Genomic DNA, 12416 nt, shown 5'->3' on the forward strand with positions numbered 1-12416 from the left:
AAATACTGCTAAGCAATTATATATATATATATATCTTTGATAAGTAGTATTTTTAAAAAAAATAATTGACTGCAAGACTACAAAGATTTATAATCAATTAAAAGTTTTATGAAGAAAATAGAATAAAAATTATTAATTTAGATTCAAATGATGTTTTGAATCTTGTTTCAATCCTTAACATCTTATGACTTGATTAGGGTTGTGCAAAAATATGGCTAAGTGATTAGGGTTATCAAAACGATTCTTTGTTTGTGAACGGCTCGTGTTTAGCTCGCTAAGAAAACAAGCCCAACAAACGAGCCGAACACAAACGCACTTTTTGAGCTCGAAATATAAACGAGCCGAACACGAGTCGGCTCGTTTACACCCCTACATGGAATGGTGTATTTCACTTTTAAGAGTTAAAATAATAGCATTTTTTATGTAACATAAAAGTTTTTGGCGGTATAAATAGTAAATTTTAAATGTTAGATACATAAATACTTAAAAATTGGGTGGGATGGAAGTAAAAGCCCCCCCTTTTTTCTCCTTTGACGTTTGATAAATTTACATGCATTAAATACTAATAAAAAGTGCTTTTTGAGTACAACGCACTTAACTTTATCACATACTCATCATAATACCTCAATATTATATAGTTAGTACCTTCTCTCAACGTCCCAAGCCAAAGCACTTTGACTAAAGTTGCTTTCGAGACAATCAAAATCACATCCAAACATTTAAAAATCAATTTCCCATTCTTTGGAATCGCTTATATAAGATTTACATTGCATTATAATAACTCTAAAATCCCCCAAAATTTCTCATGCTCATGCATTTAGCTTCATTTCTACGTAAGCTTTCTTCATCCCAACCCATCGCCGCAGCTGCCGGAATCAGCTTTTCAAAACGCACTACGTATATAAGACTAAGGAGAGATAGAGAGTTTGAAATATATATATCTATCTATATATATATCACGCAACATACTAGAGGAATAATGGCTTCTTCTTCGTCGGCGACGACTTCCAGCTACGGCGTGCCGCCGGGGTTCAGGTTTCACCCAACAGATGAAGAGCTTCTCCTCTACTATCTGAAGAAGAAAGTTTCGTTTGAGAAGTTTGACCTTGAGGTGATCAGGGAGGTTGACTTGAACAAGACTGAGCCATGGGACTTGCAAGGTGATTAATTATGTAGTTTTAGCTAGGGAGAAATATAAGATGTATGTGGGGAGAGCGGTATGTGCCGCATGGCAAGTGAGCCACGTGACAAGTGCACCCTAGACTCCGAACGTAAATTTACATCTAGTGTCCTAATGAATTGAGCGCTCTTTGATTTGATCTCTTACTTGGGTTCATCGGAACCACTTCTCCACACGTGTATCATCCGGACGTAGTAATCATTCATAGTTTTAGAGTTGGTTTTGATATGATTGCATGGATAGATAAGCTTATCTATTTAGGTTGACGATGATTTAATGGTGCTGAATTAAATCTTGGCATGCATGTGTTTTTATCATGCTTTATAATAGTTATAAACATATGAATAAGGCTGGAGTCTAATCTTGTATCTTGATTTGGTTAGCTTACCTTTTCATTTGAGTGATGTTTGCCTTTACTTGCAACACGAAAAAGTTATCAGTTTGAGAAATTTATGAATTAAATTTGGATTAAAAAATATAGTTAAGAAAAAGTTTCAAGTCTGTGACGAAATATTATGTTTAGATGACGGATGTGGGGATGAAGGCGTGAATTGCATCACGTCGTCGAATGTACTACATGATGTGATACACGTAGTTATCTGTCTGGACGTAATATTTTCTCCAAACCTACATATCTATTGTTAAACTAGTTGCAATTTGTCTTAGCTGGTGCGTGCATGAGCAAAAATAAGAGAATTCAAGTCACATATTATAATAAAAGAACATGAAAATTATGTTGTGTAGATTGAAGCAATCATGCATATGGTTATATAAGATGCAAATATATAATTATAAACGCCACACAGAGAGGTGCAGGATAGGAGCTACACCACAAAACGAATGGTATTTCTTCAGCCACAAAGATCGCAAGTATCCGACGGGGTCGAGAACAAATCGGGCAACAAGCGCGGGGTTCTGGAAGGCGACCGGAAGGGACAAGTGCATCCGAACAACCTGCAACAAGATCGGCATGAGGAAAACACTCGTCTTTTATCGTGGACGAGCCCCTCATGGCCTCAAGACAGACTGGATAATGCACGAGTACCGCCTTGAGGATACAGACGATCCTCAAGCCGATGGCACTGTAAGTCTATTATTCATACTGACGTTTAATTTGCTCAAATATATCTATCTATATAAGTTACACACGACGCGCACGCACACGTACGCACTTCATTACTGATTAAGCATTGCCAAATCATTTTTCACTAGTCCATATATATGAAGTACTAAGCATATGATCACATCTTGTTCAAGTGCATCATGGAACAAGCAATGAACTGTCATGCATGTTGGGCATTAAGGATTTGTAAAGTGCAAATTCGAGTCAATTTAGTTCATTAACACATTGTATATTAAATATGTATCACATTTTTAAAGGTAATTATGTAAAAATATGCGTGGATCATCCTTTTGATTTTATGAGCACATGATGTGGATTTTGGTAGCAATTGTTTATATGTGGGGTTTAACTAATTATTTTATTTCATGCTATCACAATCCCTAAGAAAACCATCATATAATATTAACTTAAAGTCCTATTTGGTTTAGTGGCTAAATGGGTGTAGGAGTGAATGCAATAGAGTTTTGTTTAGGTTTATTGTAAATTTTTTAGCAATAAAAAATATAATTTATCAAAATATAGTAATTAAAAATCTTTTTTTTATTAATTTTTTTTTAAATGAAGAAGCAAAATACATTTAAATACTAATTTTATTTTTTAATCATATTTTTTTCCAAAAGATAGAATGTTACTTACGGGATTAGGAGTGCTTGTCTCTGATGATAGTTGCATAGGAAAGTTGATTTTAAGGAACTATGATTAAAATTTTAAGTTAGAAAATTAATGATGTTCCATATGCAGAATGATGTGACGATAAGGACATAAGTGTAATTGAAGTTGTTACTCTAAACATAGTTTAAAAAAATATGAAAATTTTTTAATGTTTGTCACATTTTCTAATAACTTCTTATATTTGTGGTAATGTACAATGCCAAATTAGCATGGCCTTTGATTACATTTTTAAACTATGTCCAAAAATACTTAAAAATGAACTATCTTATTAGCATGGGCTTCAATTAAACATAGTTATCTCAAAACTAAATTAATAGATATGTCCCAAACTACTCCAACTATACATCAATTTGCTATGTATTAAAAAGAGCTAATTGATAATCGTGAATCGTCACTACATCACCCATTAGTAATTATTAAACTCAGCCAACAAAGATCTTCTCTACACAACAGTTTTGGAGGATATTGTCCAAAACATGCAATACAAAGTGTCATAAATCTCTCATGCCAAGATTATTGTGTCAACCACTTGCCTACCTATGTTTTTCCTCTTACAACATCTATCCTTATGCAACATCCTCAAAGAAGCAAATTCTAGATAGTTTAAACTCATTATGCAATTGTGGGATGATTATCATGGCTTTTTAAATATAGTAGGCCATGATCATTAAAACTTCTCCAAGACTTCAATAAATGATCATTTAAAGAGTAAGAAGACTTTCTATTTCTCAAATCCTACTAAAAATATAAATTATAGTAGAACCTTTGCTTATTATTTATTCATAATAAACTTATTCATAGCAATATTAGTTTAATCCAAGGACTTAGTCTTGAATTTAATGTTAGAATTTGTAACCAAACTACAATAGATCTTATATTCATTATTATTTTTCCTCTTTTCACTTTAGTCATAATCCTCGAATGTGAAAAGTAGAGGGTTGTGCTTGGTAGTCTATAGTCAGCACAAAACTTTTTTTGAAAAATTAATGACATGAATCATTTAAATCAGTGTGTAAATATTAGGTCGTTCCTTGAAAGCGACATACTGTATGACATGAATATAGTGAAAAACATTATAGGGTCACTACACCGAGGCCTGGTTGTAGTAATAAATGAGAAAAGGTTCCCACACTATTGATGCATGCGAGCAAAGGAGGTAGTCTATACAATAAATATTAGGGTATGATTATAGAATATTGGTACTCTCACAGATAAATTAATGAAATTGGTAGATATTATGATTCATTAAGATAGACATCTTATACATTTAAGAAACTAAATAGGTTGAAGAGAAGACTAAGGAGATTAATGATAATTTTGGTTTTAAACTTTGGTATTCTAGCAAGAGTCACACTAGAAATAGTGTAGGTGTAATAATTGATAAGGGTTTGAAATATAAAAATTGATACTAATATTTTTGATGTTATAAGTGCTTATGTTCCTCAAGTAGGTTTATATATAATTTCAAAACAAAAAATTTTGGAGTAATTTAGAAGAATTAATATAAATGATACCTCTAGAAGAAGAATTTTTTTGATATCTCTAGATTTTTATGGATAGAGTAGTAGAAGATTCTAGAAATATTCATTGGTTATAGTTTTGGAGTGATGAATGAAGAAGATAAAACAATATTAGATTTTACTTCAGCTTATGATTTTATTATTGTTAATACATTAATTAAGAAAATGAATGAGAATAATTTAAACTAAGCCTATGATCAATGAAGGTTTCAAAAGGGTTTTCAATTTTTTAAATTATTTTAAAAGTATTTAAAATTACATTTAAATTATTTTTAAATTACCTTAAAATATATTAAGTTACTCTTGATTTACTTTTAAATTATTTTTAATTTTTTAAATTATATTTTAAATTATTCTTAAATTAGTTTAAAATTATTCTAAAATTCTTTCAAATTATTTTTAAATTACTTTTAAATGTTTTAAAGTTATTTGAACCACTTAAACTATTTCTAAATTAATTTTAAGTTATTTTAAGTTATTTTTAAATTATTTCATATTACAAATTAAACTGAATAGGCTTGCAAATGGCATGTTCTCTTATAACATTTACAATGAGAACCAACATGTAAGAGGTTCTTGTCCTCCACTTTTTCTTTATTTTCTATTCTTTATGCATAAAAAGAAATAAACATGATACTTGGGGAACAATTTACTAAAACATGACATATGCATGAACCAAAAGTTAAATAGACAACACATGAAGCATATAATGAAGCTAAATTAGGATAGAATTAGGCTCGGGTTGGCTAGACATGGGCTGACGCTAAACTTGAGTTGGATTTTGGTAGACTTGGGTTGGACCTGGCCGACTTAGGTTAGAATTGGGATGGACCTGGGTTGGATTTGGGCTTTTCTTGGGTTGGAATTGTGTTGGACCTGGGATGAACTTAGGTTCAGGCAAGGTTGGGTTAGAGTTTCAGCTAGGTTAGGTTTAGGCTAAGCTGAGTTCTGATTAGATTGGGTTTGTCCTAAGCTGGATTTGGGCTTGATTGGGTTCTGGCTAGGTTGGGTTCAGGCTAGGTTTGGTTCGTGCAAGGTTGGGCTTAGGCTAGGTTGGGTTTGAGCTAGATTGGTTATGAGCTAGATTGGGTTTGGGCTATGTTAGGTTTGGGTTAGATAGGGTTTGACCTAATCTTTTTTTGGGTTAAGTTGGGTTCAGGTTAGTTGATTTGGCCTACGTTGGGTTCAAGCTAGGTTTTGTTCAAGCTAGATTGTGTTCGAGTTAGGTTGGATTCGAGCTAGGTTGGATTTAGGCTAACCTAGGTCTAGCTTAATCTTGGCCCTAACCTATTTACTTCATTAAATTTTTTTCCTAGTGAGCAGAAAAATAAAACAAAAAAAAACTAAAAAAGGGAAAAAGAAATTATTTATAATGATCATCCAACAGACAAATAACTGAGCACCTCTAGAGGAAGGAGGGGAAACTGACTAGAGAATCACCAGAGACGGAGGAGGAGGTAAGAGAAAGTGGGTAAGTGTGTCTGGACTGCGGAAAGCCAAGGAGCATTTATAGGTTTGGGAGCTATCCTAATAGTAGGAATAGTTAGCTCCTATGAATCAACCCTCAGTCATCACTGACTGAAGTAGAGGGTTGACACTCGGGTCACTGTCAATTGGAGCAGAAGTGGTTGGAGCTCCCACAGATCAAGAAAAGTTCATCAAATTTTCATTGGCTGAAGGTGAGAATGATTTGACATATCTGGAAGAGAAAAGGATGAGGCTCATAAGCACCACTTTGGTGCACCTAGGTGCCTTGGCGCCAAAGACTGCCTAGTGTCTAAGTGCTAGCTTAGTGCTACCAAGGTGTCGCCACCTCTCATACCTTAGAGTTTGGGGTTTCAATTAGATAGGGCTTCTTTATTTTTTTCTTATCTTAGATCAACAAGATTATGGTATATAAAAAAAAGTTAGGTGAGTGTGAGCCCTAACTTAGGAGAGAGAAAATTGTGATTTTTTTATGAAAATTTAGATGAGCTTTAAAATGGTGAAATTTGTTATTCTCAGCTCACTTTGACTATATTTAGAGTTTGGATTTGATTTGAGTTCATTTGGAGGGCAAAAACATAATTATCATCCAAAGTATCATAATTATCACCCAAATTATAGTCGACTAGCTAAGCTCCAAAATAGAGTTTGATTTAGGAATGAAGGGTCTAATTTCAAGGATTTCAATGATTTAGATGTAATCACAAAGTTGTTTTGTAAACGATGCTTGGCTTAAAAAAAATTGTATGGGATGAATTCTCATGCATGAATGCTCACCACACAAAATTTCACATAAAGCGTTATCTATTAGTCTTCAAAACCTACTTCATAATATTCATACATTATTAGTGAATCAACAGTTGATCATAACATGAAGTTTCAAGTACTACAATGACATGTAGATAAAAAAATAATTTTAGAGCATACAAATAACAATGTCAGAATATTCCCTCATCGAGCTGCATTTTGATCCACCTTTATGATTTGATTTAAACTAATTATGTTTGATTTTGATTTTGGGTGTATTTCAAATTCTTCTTAGATTTTTGGAGTTGAGCAAAAGTGAGGTCAACAATTGGTGAAGTTGTTATAGGAATGACCATTCAAGATGTAATGGTTATATTCATTAAAATAAATATACTAGGTGTAAATGATTACGTTAGGTGTGAGTAATCATGTTTAATGTAAGTCATATGCTAGGTGCAAATGATAGAGAGACACCCTTAAATATAAAGGAGCAGTTGGAGATTTGAATATTTAAACATATAAACTTGCTTAATAGGAAATCCACCCGTAGAAAATATGGATGTCATTAGCCTTATGACCACACTTTCAATTCATAAAATCTATAAAAATAGAATATATGTTTCTAATTGTAAACATTTTTAAATCATACGAATCAAAAAAGACTTTTAGAGGTTGAGTTTCTAAGCATATTATGCACATAAAAAGAGAAATATATACACAAAACACATACTAACACATAGGATTAATCTTAAAAAGCTAAAAACTAGATGCATATAAAATCGTGATGTGAGTATTAAATAAATGGTGCATTGGGTGACCATTTTACAATGCATATGCATATATTTTTCAGAGTGATATCCAGAACTTATAAATATTTTTAACATAGAGGGTGTATGAAGGGAGACACAAACATGTGGCAAAGTGATAGATCAATTAATGAAACAAGGTGCACTAATGACAGACAAACAAGGTAGCTTACAAGATGAAATAAATCTATGAACAATCATTCTAGAATAAAGATGACCATAAGGAAATGTGCATACTAGATTGCATATAATATGAAATAATTTATATGTGTGGGGTGTGTGTGTGTCCACAAGTAACCCAAGGCTAAAGCACATACTTATAAAATACCATACTTCAACCACAAGCTTGACATACAATTACAAAAAAACATATACTATTAACATATAAAAACCACAACTCAATCAATGTTAAAGCCCAACAAGTATATCCTATCCAAACTCACATGGTTTGGATTGAAAGGGTTAAAGTACAAGTAACTATTTTATGTACTCCAATGTAATGGTTATAAACTCAGTATACACTCACTTTGGGTCATTTCAAGATTAGACATATTTATATAAGGAGATATCTCATGACTAAGATAAATAAAGTGATCAATCTAAGATTCATGGGATTAAAGAGCATAGCTACAAAGTTATGTTAATAAAACCCTAACTAAATATAGATAATAGAGAATTACGGCTTGAAATCACTCAAAATAAATGATGGGGAAAATAAGATCGTCTTACTATCCTAAGAAAATCATCTAACATAAGCCTATCCTAGGTGCGCTAAAATGAAGAAAAGGAGAGGAAATCTCAATGCCATTAAGGGCTGATAATTTTTCCTCTTCAAGTATTTCTCCAAGCTCCAAGAAGAACTTTACTTGGCTTTAAAAATAGTGAGATGAAGAGGAATAAAATCTCTTCAAATGTTTCATATCATAATTTTTAGAAGGTGGGAAGGTGGCTCTCGCATAGGCTAAGATAAGAGGGGGAAGAAGAGAAAGAAAAAAAAGAAGAGGACCCCTCTCGTAAAAAAAAAATCTCCACTCCAAGCTATGCGCTTACTCCAAAAGAATGGCTTGTTAAATATGCCAAGGCGGCCCCAAATCCATGCCAAATATCCCCTCTTTTTCCCTTTAAAACTTAAAAAGTATTTATTAAATCCACTTAAGTTCAACCCCATTAGTTGTTTGACCAAAAGGATATAATGAAAAGCTACTATAGACCTTCTCCCCCTTGCCCATGCCTAAATTCTAACTTGAGCAGTGGGAGAATGAGCTAAAATTCTTATTAAATTTGATAGTATTACTATCACACTACCTTTATCAAGATGATGCAGATTTGCACGAAGCATTACAACACTAGGACTAGCACCACAACCCCAAGTTGGATGCCCTAAGCACTTGACTATTTGTAGCACAATAGAATTTCATCCTTTATTTAAATGAAGCTTCTAATGCATGTTTTGGAACATTGAGAGCCATATGAAAATCAAATAAGTTCCAAAATATTTAAAAAGTGATTTTCAATGATATGCATAAGAAATGTTGCGAATAGATGGACCCTTAATATGTTAAATATGTCAATAAGTCATAGTGCACTTGTTGATGACAAATCATTTGATTTTCCAATCCAAGTTTGGTACAAAATGATTATAAATTTCAAGAAAAATTGATCAAATAGGGTGAGATCAAGATCCATAACATCAATTTCCTTGTTAATAGAATTATGCTCAATTAGATCACATTACCTACCTAACCAGCTCCCACTCAATTAGGATACCTTTGTAACTTAATTTTTCTGGTTGATTTATAACACTGTAAGAGACAAAGCCACTTAGAATACCCAAATATTTCTTATAACATCACATTTTTGAATAGATCATCTAAATTATCTAGTCATCTTCTATCTGACCAGATCACTTCAATTATCTAGTCAATCCCCATCCAATTAGAAGACTTGGATCTCTTAATTTACTAATTAACTAGCATAAGATTGACTAGATTACTATTTAATATATCTTATATGTGGAAAAGGTGCCTAGATAAATTAGAAATTAGCTAAATAAGTGAGTTAATCTAGACAAAATGTTATTAACTAGAATTAAGGTAGATTAGTAAATCAAAGCACCAAAGGTAATCAACAAGGCAAGTGAGGTGGCCTGGTTAATTAAAGTATCAAAGGTAATTAGTTAAGCAAATATCCTAGTCAATCAAAGCATTAGAGATAACTAAAAAAGCATGTCAGGTCGCCATACCATCAAAGTGTTCTGCAATTGAAATTTACTAGATGATAAAAGGTGATGTAGTTAAGTAGAAAACCTACAACCCAACCATCTGACCAAGGTGATGTTAAATGAGGCACTTATTATAAGACAAGCAAGATCAATAATCATGATATATCCCTAAATAATTTGCATCATAGATATTCCAAAATAATTTGCATCATAGATCTCAGTCAGCCTCTACTAGGGATAGTCTAACAAATCATTAAGCGACTTCTACTATGTAGAATTATAAATGATTGGTTAGATCATCTTTGTTAGGTATCTCTTGATTAGTTGATCAATGGATTGGCTTATTTAGGTTTGCTTATGCACACTAGAGTGAAGCACCCATGGCTCAATTATATGACTAAGGTAAGGGTTAAAAAGATGCCCACTTATGCTTCAACGACTTAATATAAGCTTGAATGGACCTAGATCGAACCAATTAACATCACTAGGTTCATCTTGTCAAGGTAGTTAGTTTGATTATAAATGTGTTATAATTGGTGCCTGGTTAAGCCTGAATTCTAATTGGAAGGTCATTTATAAAATGCATCATGATTCGTGTTCGATAAAAAAATGTCGATGAAACATCAATAATAATAATAATAATACTAACTTGATAAAGTAAATCACCTTAGTAGGTTGAGAAAAAATCAAGAATATATTTAAATTAGGATATTTTACCTCAAAAATAATAGTGAGTTCATTAAATAAAACAAGACATTCAAAATATCAATTTATAACTACTATAATTTTTTTATAAGAACATAAACACCTTAGATTATGTTTCATTATGAGGAATAGAAGCCAACTATCAATCAGTTACTACCGATATATTCAATGCTACAAAATTTTCACCAAATATTCAAATTCTATAAATGATTACAAACATTTATTAATAAAACACCAACAAATATCCATAAATATGGGATATTCAATAAGTTGATGGTGTTTTTTTGGGAACTTTTACGGTATCTTCTTATATTTTATGATTCTTTATTCCTAAAAAATATTTTCTTAATCCTTTTAGAAGAATCAATAGATGAAAGAGATTTACCCATAATGGATGTAGATCATAGAATCAAAAAACTTCATATCTTCTATATTTTGTTGTGAAAATTCTTTAGATACTATCACATTGAAGAGCAACTTTATTTCTAATAAATAAAGTTATTCTTTTTTATTTGAAACCATTATGCCTGAAATAGTTATTTCATGTGGTAAAATTACTTTTCATCATGTACACCTTTGTACTTTAATTCCTTAGCTTGTTACACTTAGATACCCACTCCATTTGTTCACATGTAAATTTGACTCTAACACAGATAACATGACTATATGAATAGTCTACCATTTTTATTATTTATTCATTCCATTGTACATTCACACATAAATAAAAGAAAACTAAGGAATGGTACTTATCAATCACATGAATAAATAACTAACCCATATAAGTTAAGAATACATTGCTTTAAATATACAAAAAACAATAAGGTCATCTACATCCCACAAATTTTCTTTGCTAGGTATACTAGAGTTTGATGATCTTATCTCATGGCATCACCAAGGATTTTAATGATACATCTGCCCTTTTCTCATGTATAAACAATTAAATTGTAACCTCCAATTATTCAAGCACATAACTTTATAATGAAATGATAAATAAGTTGTTAATGGTGAACAACTATCCATATGGCATTTAATACACATTTTTCTATTATGAATATATTTTTTTATAGTTATGAATCATGTCAATTCCTAATGAATCTCTCCTTACTACTACTCATGACTTGGATTTTTTTCTCAAATGGGATACTGAAAATTCCCTTACAATTGTTAGATGGTGCAACTATGCTAAAAGACCTAAAGTTGTGCTTAGCTTATACTAATTTTTTGAGTGATACTCTAAGTTAAGAAAGATCTATCTATAAGCAAATCTTTTTCTAGTCGATTTGCTACAACTCTTACCAAGTGAATTAGAACAACTATGATTGATTTCTATGTACTGAACACAACTCTTTATATCTCAATTGGCCATAAATTCACTCAAATGCCTATCCCATTTCAAAAAATTATTCCATCAGAATTTGTCTGTAGTCCAGTAAGCATGTGCCACGTGGCAAGTGGGTCTCACCATTCTAAAACACTCACCCAACATATTACAGTGGGCCCACTTGCCACGTGGCAAGTGTTCACTGGACTCCAAAAAAAACATTTTCATGGTGTTTCTTTGATTCTCTGCACATGCAGGAGGACGGCTGGGTGGTGTGCCGCGTGTTCAAGAAAAAATGCTTCCTTAAAATTTCCGGCGACCCAAACTCAACCAAATGTGCCGACGGCATGACGAACCCCGCAGCTCAATACCTGAACCAGCAACAAAGCTTCCATCTCCACCACCAACCCTATTCCTTCGCCCTCCACTACCCGCCGGCGGTAACCTACCACTACCCGCAAGTGCAGGTCCACGATCTCCTCTCCAATCACCGGCCGGTGACTGGATACCACGACTTCTCCGTCCTCCCCAACGAGTGCGAGCCGTTGCAGGAGGTGGGAGAAGGGAGGGTTCACCAGCCGGCAAATGAGTGGGTGTTGATGGAAAGTTTGGACGAGAGGTTCGCCGGCGCCGGCG

General features: G+C 32.8%; 1 protein-coding gene across 1 annotated transcript in view; it reads left to right on the top strand.

Annotated features, from left to right (window-relative positions):
* Positions 1 to 979: 979 nt before the first annotated feature.
* The window catches only part of LOC110027450 (protein BEARSKIN2-like), an 11651-nt gene continuing 214 nt past the window's right edge, over positions 980 to 12416 (top strand). The window contains exons 1-3 of the mRNA XM_020728895.1: positions 980 to 1160; positions 1987 to 2264; positions 12038 to 12386. Of these exons, the coding sequence (XP_020584554.1) occupies positions 980 to 1160; positions 1987 to 2264; positions 12038 to 12386 (808 nt within the window). The remainder of the gene's footprint in view (positions 1161 to 1986; positions 2265 to 12037; positions 12387 to 12416) is intronic.

This window comes from Phalaenopsis equestris, unplaced genomic scaffold (genome assembly GCF_001263595.1).
Source record: "Phalaenopsis equestris unplaced genomic scaffold, ASM126359v1 Scaffold000428, whole genome shotgun sequence".
In the NCBI taxonomy this organism is placed as follows: Eukaryota; Viridiplantae; Streptophyta; class Magnoliopsida; order Asparagales; family Orchidaceae; genus Phalaenopsis; species Phalaenopsis equestris.